Here is a 20045-nt window from a genome sequence, read left to right as displayed (position 1 = left end):
CACTGTGTGTGTGTGAAAGAGTGCCTGTTTCTCCACATCCTCATTAACACTGGCAATTATCAAACAATTTAATTTTTGCCAATCTGATACACATCTAATATAGTTTGATTTGCATGTCTTTAATTATAAGTGAAAGTGGATATTTTTACAAATGCTTATGGTCTTTTCTTTTTCTGCAAACTTCATATTCTTTGCCCAGTTTTTTTTTTTTTTTGAGACAGAGTTTTACTCTTGTTGCCTAGGCTGGAGTGCAATGGCGTGATCTTGGCTCACTGCAACCTCTGCCTCCTGGGTTCCAGTGATTCTCCTGCCTCAGCCTCATGAGTAGCTGGGATTACAGGCATGCATCACTACACCTCGCTAATTTTGTATTTTTTTTTTTCAGGGTTTCTCCATGTTGGTCAGGCTGGTCTCAAACTCCCAATCTCAGGTGATCTGCCCGCCTCCGCCTCCCAAAGTGGTGGGATTACAGGCATGAGCCACCACACCCAGTCTCTTTGCCCACTTTTACAATTTTTTTTTTTTCTTTTCTTTTTTGAGACAGAGTCTCACTCTGTCGCCTAGGCTGGAGTCTGGAGTGCAGTGGTGCGATCTCTGCTCACTGCAACCTCTGCCTCCCAAGTTGAAGCGATTCTCCTGCCTCAGCCTCCTGAGTAGCTGGGACAACAGACATGTTCCACCACACCTGGCTAATTATTTGTATTTTTAGTAGAGACAGGGTTTCACTGTGTTAGCCAGGATAGTCTTGATTTCCTGACCTCGTGATCTGCCTGCCTCAATCTACCAAAGTGCTTACAGGCATGAGCCACTGTGCTTGGCCTGTTTTTTCTTTTTTTGTGAGACAGGGTCTACACTGGCCAGGCTGGTCTCAAACTCCTGGGCTCAAGTGATCCTCCTGCCTCAGCCTCCTGAGCAGCTGGGATTATAGGTATGCGCCAATGTACCTGGCTATACTTTTCTAGTTTTTTAAGTGAAGGCTTTTTTGAACCTGCTCATGTTTCATGTTCTGTGTACTGTAATTATTATTGAATAATACTCATTTACCACACCATAGCTAATTTTAAATAGACATATTTCTTCTCTTAATTTCTTTAAAAATCTTTTTCTCTTCTTTTTCAGATTCTTCTAAAGTTCCTGTTACCTTCTAATATTTTTATCTTTCTTTTCGACTCTTCTTTCTTATCTCTAATAATACTTAATCAACTTGGTAACCTAACAAGAAGCCTTGATGTTTGAAAAGGGGTGTCAAAGGAATACCACTAGAGACCAAGACACAAGAAGTATTAGCTTAGCTTTACTCTATTTTAATATTGCTCTCTCTAGTAACAGTATCAAAAACTAAGTTCCTTCCTGACATAAAATGTCTATTAAATAGATAGAAAACAAAGAAAATATTTATTAAATTGAACCAGCAGGAAAGCACTACTTTTAAGTACTTACTTATAGATAGTGTAATTATTCTCTTCTTGTTAGACTTTTTTTTAACAGACTAATTTATCCATTAGTTCTATTCAAGATGTATCTAAAAGGATAAAAGCCACATAAAAGGGATCACAGTTCATGGATGTTTGCTAGTGGTATGTATCATTAAGGTTATTGTCTAGCCTATGAATTAACCCGAAGTATGAATACTCACAGATTTCTGAGGGCACAGGATTCCATTCACTATACACATGGTTGTAGAAGACAAGTCATGGTGTAAGTTACAGAATACTAGGATTGAGATCAAATCCTGTTTAAATTTCATGTCTGAGTTCCAGCCATGACAGAGTAATGAATACTGGATTAGACCTGCTGCCATCAACTATGATTGAACTGGGAAGAAAACTGCTGGCAGTGGACAACAGCAAGTGCAAGACCGTTCCCTGAGAGGTAAGCCCCACAATCACCTGGCTGTCTACTTGGAGTCCATTTTCCTGACCACATCACAGAGAGCTAGAGTCTGAGCAGACACAAATCTCACTGAGCCTTAGAGGTAGTCTAAGGCTCAGTGAGATTTGTGTCTGCTCAGACTCTAGCTCTAAGTCTCTCCTCTCCTTAGAGGCAGAGATTGGAGTTTGAGGCTGCTGAGGTGGCTAGAATCTGCACAGCAGACCACAGGAGAGGAGAGAGCTGGGCAGAGCTGGGCACCAAGTCCATATGGGGGTCTCTCATAAGTCTGTAGTCAAAGGCTAGGCTATATATGTATAGAGTGAGATCACCCAAGGCTTACCAGATAACAGCTGGTATGGGGTTGAGAATAAAACCAGTATCCTGAGGTCTAGTGGTGCCAGAGGAAGAGCTATCTGAGAATGTTAGGGTTTAGTCTTGTCAGAGTGGAGATACTGCCTTAACCCCTCATTAATAGCCCTACCATCTACTGAGGTATCACAGAAAGGCTGTGCCTTAAAAGTTATAGACTCATCCTAACAAAACCTAAAACCAAGAGCTAACAAGATCTGGAAAAGAGGCAGAATTTGGAAGCTGAGTCCTGCCAAATTAGAATGGCTTGGGAAACACTTTGGGCTTCCTTCAAATCCTTGCTATTAAGGCAAAAAAACAAGCCAACACAAATTCATTTTAATTTGTCAATAATTGAACTGCCTCCTGAGGAATCAAAAATCAACATTTGACCTTCTTCAATCAAGAATCAACAGTCTTCGGAGGAAGATAAAAGAATCTATAGTCTCTACAATATATATTATCCACAATGCCTTGTGTTTAATCAAAAACCACTACTCATACAAAAAAAAACATGAAAATGTGATCCATAGGAAAAAAAAGTAGTAAATAGAAACTGAACCTAAGATGGTTCAAATGTTGGACTTAGCAAAGATAGTAAAACAGCTAGTATAAATATTTCAAAGATGTAAAGGAAAATACATTCAAAGAATTAAAAGAAAATACACTCTTAATGAGTGAGCAGATAATTTAATAGAGAACTGGGAACTATACTGGGAACCAAATGCAAACTCTAGAGCTATAAAGGACTGAATGGAAAACTTCCCTTGGTGAGTTTAACAGTAGCTTGTCAGTGGTGAAGTCAAATCAGGAGAGATTATGCAATCTGAAAAATGCAGAAAAAAATGGAAGAAAAATAAATATAGCCTCAGGAACTCTGGGACAAAATCAAATGGTCTAATATACAAGTAATTGGAGCCCAAGAAGGTAAAGAGAGTCAGAATGTGGCCAAAAACAAACAAACAAACAAATAAAAAACCTAAAGAAATAATAGTAAAACAAAAACCAAACAAAAAAATTCCCAAATTTGATGAAAAACACCTAACTACCAATCTTAGAAACTCAGTAAATCTCAAGTAGAATAAATAAGAAGAGAACCACATCTTGGCATATCATAGTCTAACTGCTGAAAACCAAAGAAAAGAGAAACTATTGAAAGCAGCCAGGGGCAAAAGGGGCACATTAGGTACAGAGATTAGTAAGAGTCACAATGAGTGCTAACATCTCATGAGATACAGTGGAGGCCAGAAGAGAATGGACCAGCATCTTTAAAGTGCTGAAAGAAATTTCATTTCTAACCATTATGACCTTTGGATGAATCACTTTACTACCCTTGGATGCTCTCATATATGAAATGATAACACCTGCCACACATTGTTTTCATAAGTCTGCATGAGATGAAATGTGTAAACTTCTCCAGAATGGTGAAGTACTATTCAAATGGTTAGGTATCATTATTGTACACATATAGGTAAAAACTCACATAGCTCTATGTACTCAAAAGAATAGAAAGCATGGCAAACCAGCATCAACTTGATTTGATCTTGAAATAGAAACTACTTTTGGCCAATTCAGCCTGTCAGCCAAGGAAGAAATCTGTCTTCCAGTAGGAGGAGTGACATCTTGTGAGAAGGAAATTCAGTATAAAAGATTAAGTACAATCCCACTCAATAATTAAGAACAAGTCTTTATAATGTAACTACATTATTTGAAATGCTAAAAACTCCCAAAATATCAGATATATTCATAAGAAGAAAAATACATTATTCACACTACCACTTACTTCCAAAAGTATCTATAATTAAGGGCTGCCTTTGTAAGTTATTGTTTTAAATAGCCTATTTCCCTTAAAATTACTCAAGATGAGGTTTTTTAAAGTGGCATTCAGGTTGCAATGTGAGCACCTCCATTTCCTGCTTGATTGGCGAGGCCTTATTTTTATGTGTAATTAGCTGGAGTCTATACTGAGAGTCTCCTGTTCTCTAACTGCACCCCTGTGGGCTACGATATAGGATTATACTAGCTGTAGCAAGGCAATTTTTGCCACAATAATGCTTCTATTTGATTACTCATACAAATGTAATACCATTAGCCAAAGGTGGCTTTGCAGAAAATCTCTGTCCTGATTAAGCGGTGTATAATAATTGTTATTAAACTTGATGATCCTCAGAATCACCTGGAGAGTTTTTCTAAAATATAGATTCCTGAGCTCCATAGCAACATAAGTTTCCAGTAGATCTGGAGCCCAGAAGTATGTATTTTGAAGAATCTCCTCAGGTAATTCTCATGATCAGCTAAGTCTCATCTAAAATAGAGAGCAGATAGCTTCTTTGAAAAGAAAGAGCTTATTCTAATGAGAAATTCCTGTTACTTTTTTGCTTCCTATAATCTAAATTAAAAATTGGCACAATTGGCCTTGACACAAACCTTAAAACAACAAAATGCTAGGTTACCTGGAACATCTCATTAATGCCTTCTCCAGTTTGTGCTGAAGTTTCAAAGTACAGGAACCCTTTGCTTTCAGCCCAAAGACGTCCTTCACTTTCATCTATACAACGGTGTTTGGTACAGTCAATCTGAAATGTGGGGGTGGGCAGAGAGAAGATGACAACCTTGTCCTACTAGAATGGACCCAGTGCAGTCTTTGTCAATCCTTTACTAAGGCAAAGCTATTCTTAGTAAATGCCTGTACTAGTGTGTAAAATTACCAGGACCTAAAGGGACAGAAACAAATCCTAATATTGAATGTAGACTGATATTCTATAGCAGTAGGACTAGTGCCTGTTGCTGCAGTGCCCCACCTGACCCCTTGTGAAAACAGCTGTTACTCAGTTCTGTGAAAGTTGGCTTCATGATATCTGCCATACCTTTGGGGCCATAGTCTGCTTTTCATACCTTTCTCCAGTCCACATCACCTAATTAATGCCCCTCCTCCAATTGGATCAAAGTGTGATTACCCATGGCTCCTCCTCAGTCACCAACATCCTTCCCCAAGTATGGCACCAGAAAAAAAAAAGTATACAAATCTTGACATAGCAGGTTTTAGGTTGCTGTGCTGTTTTGTTTTTGTCTTAGGGACATTATGTTTTGAAAGGTTATTGATTCCTATATTACACAATAAGGAATTTTTCTTTTTATTTGATCCCCAACACTCAAAGCTCCACTCTTCCCCTAGTAACCTGAACATACCATTTCCAAAGGGGTTACCTTGTTGGCACAAACTACAAATATAATATTTTCCATGTTTCCATGAGGTCCAAGCTCTTGCTTCATTTCTGCCAGCCATGCATCAAGGGCATCAAAGGAGTCTTTCTGCCCAACATCATAGACCAGTATCACACCCTGTGTGTCCTTGTAAAACTCATTTCGAACCTTCAAATAAAAGGACAGATGCACAAAATGTAGTTTTTGTGATGTTATAAGAGTATCTCTCATAGTCATTAACCTGGCAAAATGTGTTCTTTTATAGTGTCTGCTATTGTATCTCAGTTTCTACTGGTCTCTAGAAGTTTTTTTATAGAATCAAAGTAATGCCATTCTAAAAAGTTATTAGTATGGAAGGACTTATAATGTAAAACAACGGCCTCCTGCCCCACTCCGCCCCACCTCCAGTTCCACTCCCCAGAGGCACTCGGTCTTTAACTATCAGTAGACCTTAAAAGAATACCAATTATATAAAGTTCTTCTTAGGAAGAATTAAGAAGATGAGTGAGCGATGCAAAAGAACTTAAGGCAAAAATGACACGAAGTATTAGCAATGGCTAGAGCCATTTATAAATCACATCCCAAAGCCGGCTTCCCCCAGGGTGCGAGGCAGAGCTTCCCTGACTCTCGGGTCTGCACACCAGCTTTAGAACTCCAAACTCAGAGCCTCAGTGTAATACAAAGGAAAAGGGCACAGGCTCTGGAGTCAGACAGATCTGGGTTCACACTTACTTACTAGTTGTATGATCTTGGGGAAGTCACTTAACCTCTCTGCGTCTCAGTTTCCTCATCTGTAAAATGGGGATAATACTACTTACTTCACAGGGTTATTATGAGGGTTAAATGAGATAATGCAGGCAAAGTACTTAGCATAGTGCCTGAAAAACAATGTCTATTTAACACCTTCTCCTTCCTTCCTGGCATCCATTCTCTGATTATCCTTTGATGCTTCATTAGAAATGGCAGCTTGCCTCTGGGGCATGGCTCCAAATCTGGGAAGAGGCAGCATGAAGTATGGGGCATACTCAAGCATTAAGGCCAGAGAGAGGTTGGGTGGGTGAGGAGCAGCATTGACAGACGGGGATTCTGGGACAAAGTTCCAGAAAGAATCTTGACAAAAGCCATACATTATACATTCCTTTCACAAAATTCCCAAATGTCCTCAGACCCACACAGGCTATGTAGTAAGAAATGAAAACATGTTATACATATCAGGTAGGGTTTCTGGGCATAGGCAGATACCTGGACCAAGAATTTAGTGCTCCTATTTGTTTACAGAAACCTAAGAAACTATCCCTGAAAGTTAAACCCAACCAAATCAGAAAGAACTAAAGATGATGAAGGCCACCAGTCCTTTCCCTCAGGACTCGTGGTCCTTGGCCCTTCTACAGCAGTTAACAATGGACTGTATCTTCTTTCCTAAAACGCCCGCTGCCTTGGCTCCTGTACGTCACATTCCCTAGGCTCTTACATTCTCTTTCACCAACTCCTTTCTCTCTATTGCTCCTACTCCAGCCCACCACCAAAGTGTCCTGTGCCCCCTTCCTTTCTTTTTGAATCCTTCCTCTTAAATCAACATGAACCACTTGTACAGTTTCAACTGTGAGAATCTCCAAGATGAGCCCTCTCCTCCGAGTTTCCGGACCTGCATTTCTAATTAGCACCAGATTCTTCCAGCTGAATGTCCTGTTGGAATCTCAAATTCAATATGCACAACACGAAACCCTTCAACTTCTTTCTTCTTAAACTATTCTCCAAAGTTCCAACTCTCTCAAATGATGTTAAAAGTTTCTGATCAGTCCTCCACCAACCTTTCCAGTCTTATCCTCCCACTATCCCCTGACCTTCAAACTGGATGATCTCTCATTCCCCAAACCTGTCCCATGCCTTCCCAACTCCATCTGGAAACAGACACCTCTTTATGTTTCATCGTTCAAGCCCTGGCTATAATGCTGTATCTTTCATGCAGTTTTCTCTGCCCCATTCCTCACCATCCAGCCACCATTCCTGCCAAACAGAATTTAATCTCTATGTCCCCTGGACCATACTGTTTTGAACTTCTAATAGTGCTATCACTTCCTGCCCAGTTTTGCAGTGTGTAGCATATCCAGCTGTCTTCCCTCCTATGCTAGAAGAAACATGAAGACATGCATCTTGATGCATCTACCCTTGTGTTACCCACAGGGCCTAGCCGATACAGGGACATCTCAGTTTATTGCATGCTATGTAGATATTTATGCACTTATGTAAGGCATACAGGCACACCTCACTTTACTGCATGGTATGTAGATATTGTGTTTTTTACAAAGTGAAAATTTCTGGCAACCCTAAGTCAAGCAAATCTATCGCTGCCATTTTTCCACAGTGTGTGTTCACTTTATGTCTCTGTGTCACATTTTGGTAACACTTATAACACTTCAAACTTTTCATCATTGTTTTATCTGTTATGATGATCTGTGATCAGTGATATCTGTTTCTATTTTAAGTGTCTCGGGGTACCATGAACATATAAGCTCATTTAAGAAGGCAAACTTAATAAATGTAGTATATATTCTGACTGTTCCATTGAATGGCTATTGCCCCATCTCTCTCACACTCCTTGGGCCTTCCAATTCTCTGAGACAAAACAATATTGAAAGTAGGCCAGCTGGGCGCAGTGGCTCACGCCTATAATTCCAGCACTTTGGGAGGCTGAGGCGGGCGGATCACAAGTCAGGAGTTCGAGACCAGTCTGGCCAACGTGGTGAAACCCCATCTCTACTAAAAATACAAAAATTAGCCAGGCATGGTGTAATATCATGCCTGTAATATCAGCTACTTGGGAAGCTAAGGAAGGAGATTCGCTTGAACCTGGGAGGTAGAGGTTGCAGTGAGCTGAAATCGTGCCACTGCATTCTGGCCTGGGTGACAGAGTGAAACTGTCTCAAAAAAAAGAAAGTAGGCCAATTAATAACCCTACAATGGCCTCTAAGTGTTCAAGTAAAAAGGAAGAGTCACATCTCTCTCATTTTAAATGAAAACCTTGAAATGATTAAGCTTAGTGAGGAAGGCATTTCGAAAACTGAGATAGGCCAAAAGCCGGACCTTTTGTACCAAACAGCTAGCCAAGTTATGAATGCGAAGGAAAACTTCTTGAATGAAATTACAAGTGCTACTGTGGTAAACACATGAATGATAAGAAAGTGAAGGAGCACATTGCTGATATGGCAAAACTATCTGTGGTCTGGATAGAAGTCTAAACCAGCCACAACCTTCTCGTAAGCCAAAGCCTAATCCAGAGCAGGTCCAACTCTCTTCATTTCCATGAAGGCTGAGAGAGATGAGGAAGCTACAGAGGAAAAGTTGGAAGCTAGCAGTGCTTGGTTCATGAGGTTTAAGGAAAGAAGCCATCTTCATAACATAAAAGTGCAACATGGAGCAGCAAGTGCTGATATAGTGCTGCAAGTTAATTCAAAATATCTAGCTAAGATCATTGATGAAGGTGGCTAATCTAAGCAACAGATTTTCAATGTAGATTAAACAGCCTTAGAATAGATAGCTCTAATGGAAGATGGTATCTAGGACTTTCAAGGCTAGAGAGGAAAAGTCAATGCCTGGCTTCAAAAGCTTCAAAGTACAGTCTGACTTTCTTGTTACATGCTAGCAGAGCTGATGACCTTCGGTTGAAGACAACGCTCATTTGCCATAATGAAAATCCTAGGGCCCTTAAGAGTTATGATAAATCTACTCTTCCTGTGCTCTATAAATGGCACAGCAAGGTCTGGATGACAGCGCATCAGTTTTAGCATAGTTTACTGAATATTTTAACCCCACTGTTGAGACCTGCTACTCAGAGTATAGATTCCTTTCAAAATATTACTGCTCATTCACAATGCACCTAGTTACCCGAGTTCTGATAGAGATGTACAAGGAGATTAAAGCTGTTTTTATTATGCCTGCTAACACAACATCCATTCTGCAGTCCATGGATCAAGAAATAATTTTGACTCTCAAGTCCTACTATTTAAAAAATACATTTTGCAAGGCTACAGCTGCTATAGCGATTACTCTAGGAAAAGTAAAGTAAAAACCTTCTGGAAAGCATTCTAGATGCCATTAAGAACAATCATGATTTAGGGGGGAGGTCAAAGTATCAACCGAGTTCGGAAGTTGATTCCAATCCTTGCAGATAACTCTGGGGGAGTTTAAGACATCAGTGGAGGAAGTAACTGCAGATGTGGCGGAAATCAGAAGAGAACTACAATAAGAAGTGGGGCCTGAAGATGTGACTGAATTGCTGCAATCTCACAATAAAAAATAAGTAAGGACTTGCCTCTTATCAATGAGCAAAGAAAGTAGTTTCTTGAGATGGAATCTACTCCTAGTGAAGATGCTATGAACATTGTTCAAATGAGAACCAAGAATTTAGAATATTACATAAACTTAGTTGATAAAGAGCAGCAGAATTTAACTGGATTGACTCTAATTTTGAATTAAGTTCTAATGTGGGTGAAAATGCTGTCAAATAGCATTGCATACTACAGAGAAATCTTTCATGAAAGGAAGAGTCAATCAGTGTTGCAAACTTTATTGTTGTATTATTTTAAGAAACTGCCACATCAACCACCACCCTGATCAGTCAGCAGCCATCATCACTGAGGCAGCCTCTGATCATAATAGAATCAAACTAGAAATCAGTAACAGAAGGATAACAGGAAAATCTCTTAACACTTGGACACTAAACAGTATGATTTTTTCTTTTTTGTGTTTTTTTAAATTGTTTTTGAATAGCACACTTTGTTTTTCAGATGGAGTTTTACTCTGTCACCCAGGCTGGAGTGAAGTGGCATGATTTTGGCTCCCTGCAACCTCTGCCTTCTGGGTTCAAGCGATTCTCCTGCCTCAGCCTCCGGAGTAGCTGGGATTATAGGCATGCACCACCATGCCTGGCTAATTTTTGTATTTGTAGTAGAGATAGGGTTTCACCATGTTGGCCAGGCTGGTCTCAAACTCCTGACCTCAGGTAATCCACCCTCCTCAGCCTCCCAAAGTGCTGGGATTACAGGCGTGAGCCACCGCCTGGCCTGAATAACACACTTCTAAGTAACTCATGAGTCAAACAGAAAGTCTCAAGGGAAATTAAAGAAATACATTGAAGCCGGGCATGGTGGCTCACGCCTGTAATCTCAGTACTTTGGGATGCCGAGGTGGGTGGATCACGAGGTCAAGAGATCGAGACCATCCTGGTCAACATGGTGAAACCCCATGTCTACTAAAAATACAAAAATTAGTGGGCATGGTGGCACAAGCCTATAGTCCCAGCTACTCGGGAGGCTGAGGCAGGAGAATTGCTTGAACCCAGGAGGCGGAGGTTACGGTGAGCCGAGATTGTGCCATTGCACTCCAGCCTGGGTAACAAGAGCAAAACTCTGTCTAAAAAAAAAAAAAGAAAAGAAAAGAAATACATTGAACTAAGTGAAAATGAAAATACATCTCAGAATTTGTGAGACACAATTAAAGCTGTGCTGAGAGAAAAATATGTAGCATTAAATGAATTTATTAGAAAAGAAAAAAAGTCTCAAATCAATCATCTAAGCTCCCACCTTGAGAATCTAAAACAAAATGAGCAAAATTAGCCTAAAGCAAGCAGAGAAAAGGAAATGATAAAGATAAGAGCAGAAGTGAAATGGCCAAACCAGAAAAGAACAAAAAACCTCCTTGGGAAAAATGAAAAAGCCCAAGGAAGGAAAAACAGAAGAAAATGGTCATGAGATTCATTTGGGGATTACTTAGGGGTGATAAGCAGATGAAAGTAAACCAAGTGGTTGCTGTAGCTTCTTCTCTGGAAAGAGTGCACATGACTAGGCATGAATAGGAATGATCACTCCAGTATCCTGATGTGAAAGAAGTCACATCATTGAGTTCTTAAGTCCAAGCATAAATGTAATTATTTTTTCACATTTTAGGCTAATGTATGAGGTAAAAAGCAAAAGTCCTCTTAAAGTCAAAATGTTTGAAATATTAGCAATGAAAGTTCCTACTGCTATTTAATGGGATAAACTAAAAGATTAACAGGTGTCTATTATCTTAAGGCTCTGAAGGCAAGCCATGATCAAGCTAAATTTATCCAATTTTACACATGATTTCAATAGTGGTTGTTTCAGATAATTCTGGATCTTTCCCACACCACCATCAATACTGGATATAGGTTTTGTTACAAAGGCTTTCTTACCTCATAGAAGAAGGGATGTCCAGCCATATCAAAGATGTTAACTTTGATTTCTCTGTCTCTGACGTGTACCCTGAAATGTTCAAATGAAAACAATCCCAAAGAAGGTCATGGTTTCTCCATTTACCTTAATATCATTTATAAATTTTAAAGGGTATGTGTATGCAATTTAAGAAGCTTTCTTAGTGCCTCTTCTTGATTCCAGATCATCTTTACAACAGTAGTCAGCAACCTGACAGATGATCCTTCCTTCTTATCTCAAGAACACTGAAGCCACATGGAGTAGGCATTCTCAATTACGTCACCTTCACCTCACCTCTAGATTCTCTGGTCCACAGCTCCCAACCAACAAAGGGTAATTTTTACTATGGTATTAAGAAAATTTGATTTGGGATAAGTAGGAGCAAGATAAAGGAAAACGAAAAGTTTCATTTCACTTAGTAAGAGACATCTTAATTACCACTGGTTATATTTGGTTACCATACAGTAGAATAACAAAGACGTATATTAATGATGTCTATTTAATTTTCTTGTGATCTTTATTTGAGCAAGGGCAATAGTGAATTTGTTTTCAGAAATTTGGAAATAAAGGATAAAACCAAAGGGGAAACAATAACCATTCATATTAGAAGTAACTACTATTAACATCATAGCATTATTTGTTTCTAGTCTTTTTTTTTTCATGAAAAATCACCATTGAAAAATGATAAAGGAACATTAGAAGTCAAACACTAAAGGAAAACACAAAGATGAATGCTTAAAAGTTATTCCAGGCCAACAGGTAGGGAGAGAGAGACGTAGTGAAATGACCCGTCTAGACTCCCTCCCTGATTCCAGCCATCTCTGAGGCCCCACTGCATCCTTGTCACTAGATTTTGTGACTTGTTTGATATCCTTTTTCTTTTATTTTGCTTAAGTTGGTTTGAAATAGGTTTCTGCCAATTATATCCTCCCGACTCATTATGGGACAACTATCTCTTCCAAAAAATCTCTGGCAGAAAAAGAATAGTCTGTTGAATATACCATGGTCCCATGCATAATATGGTAATTCTCACATCTTAGATAAATAAACTAGCTACTTACATGAATTCAGAACAAAACTACCTTAAATAGGATGTCCTACTATGTCACTGATGAAATTCTATGCTTTGAAGTAGGAAAGAGGAAAAGAAAACTAGAAAGGTGAATTTTATTTTTATTTGTTTATTTTATTGAGATGGAGTCTCACTCTGTTGCCCAGGCCAGAGTGCAGTGGCATAATCTTGGCTCATGGCAACCTCCACCTCCTGGGTTCAAGTGATTCTCCCACCTCAGCTTCCCAAGTAGCTGAGATTACAAACACCTGCCACCATGCCTGGCTAATTTTTATATTTTTAGTAGAGACGAGGTTTCACCATGTTGGCCAGGCTGGTCTCAAACTCCTGGCCTCAAGTGACCTACCCACCTGGGCCTCCCAAAGTGCTAGGATTACAGGAGCCACTATTCCCGGCCAGAAATGCGAATTTCAAATGAAGAGCTTCATACATTTCACTGCCAAGAGCTACAATTTTCATTCTTTAAGGAAAATTTGCAGAAATACCCTCTGCTGCTGTTACTTGAAAAATGGTGCTATAAGAGGATTACACAGAACTCTTGAGTTTTACTTTACCATTTACTGGGGCCCTATAAAAACTCATGAAGGATATGTCTAAACTTGACTCCACTCTTCACCTAATCAACATTCTGCTAGCTATACATCACAACTTTAGTCTACCTTCTTTAGTCTACCTCTCCTAGTCTAATCTGGCAAACTTCCTCTTTAAATGTATCTATCTTACCTAACAATAAATATTTGTTGAGTACCTATTAGGTATAAGCACTATGCCAGGCACAGGGAGTTTATAATCTAGCAGGAGATATTTAACATACACAAATAATAACTATACAAGGCAATTTATGGTAAGTACTATAAATAGCATAGAGAATGTTACGATTTCTGTCATTTGCAACCAAAGAGAGTCCTGACCAATAAAGGGCATGTTTAAAAGACCTTCTGGGAACCGAGAATTTTTATATCTTGAAGAAATTGGCAGGGGTACTCCAAGCAGAGAGTGAATAATGGCACTGAGGTAAAAGTATGAGGGTAACAGTTCAGTGTGGATGGAAAGAGAAAAGGGGGAAGGCCAGAGTAAGGCTAAAATAGTGAATGCCTGAAATTTCATGTTTAGGGAGTGTGCCATCTACCCCAATTCTACTCTATGGCTATTTCCTGCTAATTTAATCCAACTCTTCCAGCTCAACCCCCTCCTGACTCATCTCCAGGTAAATCCCCAATTAGATCCAACTTTACTCGTTCCAGATCATTTTTGTTGGATTCTAATAGCTATGAAGACCACAAGCCAATAAGAAAAGTTCTCTGGTAGAAAATTTTCCACATAATATTTATAGACATTTTAGAGAGAATATTTCAAAATGCTCTAAAAACACAGCTGCTGAAAGGACCTGTTAATATAGAAACATGTTTCCTAGAAAGTTACACTTGCTAGTTAGGCTTTGTGTTGACATGCTCATTGTTGCAGCCTACACCTAACACAAGGCATGGCGAATAGGGTGTGCTCAATACCTGTATGTGGGCTGAATGAATGATGTGATCATTAGATACCTGTAAAAGCCTCCTATTCCCATCTTTCCCAATTTATCTTCAAAGTCTGTTTCAAGATTACCTGCACAAGGGCACTGATGCAAAGAGAGATCATTTTTGAAAGTTCTGAACTTCTATGTAATTTACAAACCCAAGGAAACAATATACTTACTTTGTGACTCCATAGTCAATTCCAATTGTTGCCAGGTATTTAGACACGAATCTTTTCTCACAGTATCGCTTTATAATACAGCTCTAAAAAGGTAAATATATATGCATATAATAAATATACATTGAGAACACACAGACAAGAAGTATATTTCTTCATTATGGTTCCTTCATTCATCACTATGAAAAAGCACTTTCAAAAGACAAAAATGGCTGGGCACAGTGGCTCAAGCCTGTAATCTCAGCACTTTGGGAGGCCAAGGCAGGTGGACCACCTGAGATTAGGAGTTTGAGATTAGCCTGGCCAACATGATGAAACCCCACCTTTACAAAAATACAAAAATTAGCCAGGCATGGTGGTGGGCAGCTGTAATCCCAGCTACTCGGGAGGCTTAGGCAGGTGAATCATGTGAACCCAGGAGGCAGAGGTTGTGGTGAGCTGAGATTGCTGCCATTGCATTATAGCCCAGGTGACAAGAGTAAAACTTTGTTTAAAAAAAAAAAAGACAAAACTATAAAATAACTGAAACAATTATTAAAAGATTTTAAGACAAATTATCTTTAAATTCTTCCCTTATTACTAAATATGTATATGTTTTCAGTTGAGTTCTCAATCTTGTGCTCTTTGCTTTTGAAGATCTTTTATTCTTATCCTTTCAATCACAACACCAAAATACCTGTCTAGCTTTGACCTCACTGCCAAGACCAGATCCACATCTCCAAATATCTATTAAATTAGTTCCTTTTTTTTTTTTTGAGCCCAGGAGGCGAGGCTGCAGTGAGCCAAGATGGTGCCACTGCACTCCAGCCTGGATGGCAGAGGGAGACCCTGTCTCAAAAAAAGAAGAAAAAAAATTCTGTTAAATCAATTGAATTGGGTTTGTCCTACTTGCAGTAAAAAGTGCCCACTTCATAGAGTATTGTACATACTTCTGGAGTTTGCTTTTCTCTCTCAAGAATAATAAATTACGGTTCCCAAGTTAACTTTAAAATAGGTTAGTCCATGATATACAAATATTCCTTTTCATTGCTTGCTAATTACTTTGTCGTTTGATTTGTTGTTTGAGCCAAGGATTATTTACTAAGGCATTCCTTAATTTTTAACTTTAAAATGCTTTACCTGTATATATCCTATTATTTTCCAAATCCTTTAAAATGAGTAAATATGTGCTACTTTTACAACTAAGGCAAAATGGTTTGTTTTAAAAAGTTACACTTAAATCTTTTATTCATCTAGAATTTATTTTTGAGAAAGAAATGCAACAGGAATTCAACCTATTCCCAAATAGCAGATAGTTGTTCCAACGATATTTACTAAATGATATCTATTTTCCTAAAATTTTACTACATTTTTTTTTTGTAAATTGAATTTCCTTATGTATTTAGGTTTATTTCTGGATTCTACTCTGTTCCATTGATGTCTCCGTATTTCCTTCCCAATACCAATAAGAAAAGTTTGGTAGCTTGAAAACAAAAATTTTTAAATTAAATTATCATTTTATTGCTTGAGTACATAGACAAATTTATACGACCAGGGCAGAGGCTGTATGTAGATGACTCATTTCCAACTGGGAGGGAGGACTCACTTGGTCTTACAATATTGAGCCAAAGGGTCAATCCAACTCTGTCAGAATTAGACGGAATTTAGTATCCTTAACTTTTCTGTTCATCTCAAGATGCTTTCAAACAACTACTTTTGTTTTTGTTTTTGAGATGGAGTTTCACTCTTGTTGCCCAGGCTGGTGTGCAATGGCATGATCTCCGCTCACTGCAACCTCTGCCCCCTGGTTTCAAGGAATTCTGCTAACTCAGCCTCCTGAATAGCTAGGATTACAGGTGCATGCCACCACGCTCAAATAATTTTTGGTATTTTTAGTAGAGACAGGGTTTCACCATGTTGGCCAGGCTTGTCTTGAACTCCTGACCTCTGGTGATCCACCTACCTCAGCCTCCCAAAGTGCTGGGATTACAGGCCTGAGCCACCACACCAGGCCCAATAACTACTTCTTAATTAAAGGATAGAGATCTTCAGGGAGATCAGGAACAAGTCCCTTCTTGGACTTAAGAATTCTTAAGATTTTATTGCCTATCACAAAATGTACATGTGAGTCTCTCAAGATCACACTTGAAAAGGGAATCATGTTTTAACTTCCAACACCAAAGACAAACTGGAGAATGTGATGACATGAAGGCTCAGGTATCACAGCAGAGTTTCCTATTTGTAAGATGGGGTCTACTTTTATACATCACAGAAACTGCTATGGGAATGCATAAAAAGCCCCGACACTAAGGAAAACCTTTCTGGTGGAAACGGAATGTTGGAAAACCATCATCACAGTGAAATATTTTTTTTCTTTTTTATTCATCTCTAAAAAGTTTTTAGAGATGGAGCCTTGCTCTGTTGCCCAGGCTGGAGTGCAGTGGTGCAATCTGAGCTCACTGAACCTCCACCTCTACGGTTCAAGCAATTCTCCTGCCTCAGCCTCCCGAGTTGCTGGGACTACAGGCGCCCACCACGCCTGGCTAACTTTTTGTATTTTAGTAGAGATGGGGTTTCACCGTGTTGCCAAGGCTGGTCTCAAACTCCTGAGCTCAGGCAATCCGCCTGCCTCAGCTTCCCGGAGTGCGAGGAGTACAGGCGTGAGCCACTGCACTCAGCCTAAAAAATATTTTAAAATGGTAGATACAGTTAGTCTTCCCTCATTCCTTTTTTCCCCCCACAATTTTCTTGGTTGTTTTCACATTGATTTTTCATAAAGACTTTAGTAATCTTATATTATGTTCTGAAAAAGAAAACCCTTATTGATGTTTTCACTGGAATTGAATTTCATTTGTAGGTTATTTTGAGTAATTCACATCTATACAATATTGCGTGATCCCATCTAAGGAAAAAGTGTATCTTTCCATTTGCCTAAGTAATTTATGTCCCTTCGTAGAGTCTGAAACTTGTCTTCATATAGTCTACCTATTTCATGTTAAGTTTAAACCTAGGCACTTTATTTTTGTTGTTTCTGTAAATTAAAATTGTTTTTCAATATACATTCTAAATGAATATAATTTAGACACAATAAAATTAATTTGTTAGTATTAATTTTGTTTTACTGAATTTTTGTAATGTTTCTAATAGTTTTTCAGTTAATTCTCTTTGGATTTCCAGGTAAACAATCTCATTATTAGCAAATAATGATCATTTTACCTTCTCCTTTCTAATATTTCATATTTTCTTAGTCTTGCCCAATTGCGTTGGCTAATAAAACTAGACAAATGTTTAAACAGATGTGGTGACACCAGGCATTCTGAGCTGCTTCCAATGTTACACCATTAGGCACAGTTAAATTACTTTTTTTTTTTTTTGAGATGGAGTGTCATGCTGCCTCCCAGGCTGGAGTGCAATGGTGTGCTCTCGGCTCACTACAGCCTCTGCCTCCCGAGTAGCTGGGATTAAAGGCGTGCACCACCATGCCTGCATAATTTTGTATTTTTAGTAGAGATGAGGTTTCACCATGTTGGTTATGCTAGTCTCGAACTCCTGGCCTCAAGTGATCCACCTGCCTCGGCCTCCCAAAGTTCTGGGATTACTGGCCTGAGCCACTGAGCCCAGTCCATAGAGGCTTTTTTTTTCCTTAAAAACAAAAACCTACACAGCTGACGTTCAAAAACGTTGACTTTCAAGTGAATGTTATGCTAAAACATGCACACTGATACATAAGTAGTATCATAAAATAAAAAACACTAGCAAACATCTACTGAGCATCTCCTGGGTGCTGGGCACTGGCCTAAACACTGCCTCAACAGCTTTTTCCGAGTTGATTTTGACCGAATACAATGATGGAAAAGAGCACTGCAGTGGGAATGTGAAGACTCGGGTTCTAATCGTTTCTCAGTCACTGATTTAACGACCTTGGGAAGTTCTTAACCAACAGCTTCCACTTGCCCAGCGGGAGAGAATTTGGGTGAAGAGGAGGCCGTGTTGGAATTTATATGGGGAAAGGCCTCAGGTTACCTCTGGCCTTCCCTCTAGCACACGAAAGGAGTTTATAGCTGATGCATAGATAGGGTAGAGTGAAGGGCGGTGGAATTGACAGATGTGGGGACACCACTAGATCCAGCCATCCACTGCACATCCTCTGTGAAACACGTCAGCGTCATTACGCTCTCTCGTGACGGGAATGCAGAATCTGGGCTGCCGGGCACCATTTCGCGAACCCCAAATTCTCACACGCACCCCATGACGTTCCGCCGGCTCCCAGGCACAGCTGGGGGAACTAAACTTTCATCCTCCACCTCCCGGTCCCAGATGGCCCCCTAGAACGGGGGCACGGTATCTAGGCCAACGGCCCAGCATGGGGACCCAGGCCTCCTTACTCTTTTGGGGGCACATTCAAGGTTTAGAGGCCACTCCAGACACCTTCTCCGGGAGAGCGACGTCGGAGGAGGAGGGGGCAACGCAAAGGTCAAAAAGCTCAGGGAGTTTCGCTCGCGGAGTCGCAACCCTCGGCGGAGACCCGGGCCTGTTCGGGGGCGGAGAGGAGGCCGGGCCCCAGGCTGTTGAGTGGCCGCCCTTGCAGCCAATGGGCACGTCGCACCACTGCGCTGGGTCCCGCCCCTCCCGGCGCGCTGTACTCACTTTCCCCACTTCGGCGTTGCCCATGGAGATGACTTTGATGCGGAGGGACCTGCCGGGTTCCTTCCGCTTCGGCATGTTGGCCTCCATGGCCCTGGCTCTCTCGGGGCAACCCGCCTCGGTCTCTCCTTGTGCACGGCTGGCCCGTCCCTCAGGCCTCCTTGTCCAATGGCGGACCCGCTTCTCTCGTCACCGCCTCGGCTCCGCGGCTCGCCATCCCCGCCGCTGCCTGGCAGCAGGTGCTGGCGGTTGGGAGCGCTGGGAGCCGCGGGAGGGAGGTGGGAGTCTCGCGATGCTACCGCAGGGCGGCTGACGTCATCGGCAGGCCCTGGAGACGCGGCTGCAGTTACCGGGTCTCTGGGGCCGCATCCCCTGACAGGAAGGCGGCGTTGGAGGGTGGCTGGGTTTACCCTATGGGGTGAGCACGGCCTTGTCAGGGGCTCCTGGACGGGAGACGTTTGTTGCTTTCGCGGCCAAGTGGTGGAAATGTATTGACTATTCAGGGCAGGTCGGGTAGTATCTGGTCCATTTGTTGTTGTTGTTGTTGTTTTTCCTGGATTCTTCTTCGATTCCTTGGTCCGTTTCACCGGTCCAATATTATGTTCCCCTTGCTCGAGATCCCCGAGAGGCAGGCACTGGAGCCAGTAAAGTGTGGGGGGGGAGGGTCGGAACCCTGGTTCTGGAAGAGGGCCTTGGGCAAGGCGGGAAGCGATTTTGATTCTCGTTCAAATCGTTTTTCTTTTTAAATAGATTTGTCCATTTGGAGTCAAGGCAAGAGCGTTAGTTTAGTCTTAGCCCTCCTGTTACAGAGCTGTGATGGATTTGTTGACTCCTCTGTCGGAGAAAGGCTCGGCCTGCTGCAGGTGTTAACGCTCCGCCGAGGTGCGGGGCTGGAGCTGTGCGACGTCAGTTTCCTCCGCTGCCCTGCCCGCCGTTCACGTCGAACGTTACCTCGAGTTTGCTCTCGCCTTCCCTTTAGCTGACAATGTAACAGTGGAAGA

General features: G+C 40.8%; 1 protein-coding gene and 1 long non-coding RNA gene across 10 annotated transcripts in view; one reads left to right on the top strand and one right to left on the bottom strand.

The window, feature by feature from the left end:
- DNAJC27 (DnaJ heat shock protein family (Hsp40) member C27) overlaps positions 1-19291 on the bottom strand; it is a 28356-nt gene extending 9065 nt beyond the window's left edge. Inside the window, exons 1-6 of one of the 4 annotated variants that reach the window (XR_013526749.1) lie at positions 19048-19291; positions 14425-14507; positions 11636-11705; positions 5428-5592; positions 4674-4796; positions 1441-1522 (exon numbers count right to left, since the gene is read on the bottom strand). Coding sequence is in view for 3 of the 4 variants with exons in the window: in XM_078349808.1 (XP_078205934.1) it covers positions 3038-3046; positions 4674-4796; positions 5428-5592; positions 11636-11705; positions 14425-14507; positions 19048-19134 (537 nt within the window). In the remaining variant the exon portion in view is untranslated. Of the gene's footprint in view, positions 1-1440; positions 1523-1996; positions 3047-4673; positions 4797-5427; positions 5593-11635; positions 11706-14424; positions 14508-18785; positions 18938-19047 lie in introns of those variants that run through there. The other 3 variants (XM_078349808.1, XM_002757987.7, XM_008981052.5) reach the window with 3 other exon arrangements.
- Positions 19292-19355: 64 nt separating this feature from the next.
- Positions 19356-20045, top strand: part of LOC118147379 (uncharacterized) — a 74561-nt gene continuing 73871 nt past the window's right edge. For all 6 annotated transcript variants that reach the window (XR_013526754.1, XR_013526752.1, XR_013526750.1 and 3 more), the window contains exon 1: positions 19356-19462. This is a non-coding gene — a long non-coding RNA (uncharacterized LOC118147379). The remainder of the gene's footprint in view (positions 19463-20045) is intronic.

Source organism: Callithrix jacchus, chromosome 14 (assembly GCF_049354715.1).
Source record: "Callithrix jacchus isolate 240 chromosome 14, calJac240_pri, whole genome shotgun sequence".
NCBI classification, from domain to species: Eukaryota; Metazoa; Chordata; class Mammalia; order Primates; family Cebidae; genus Callithrix; species Callithrix jacchus.
This window is presented reverse-complemented; position numbering and strand designations above follow the sequence as displayed.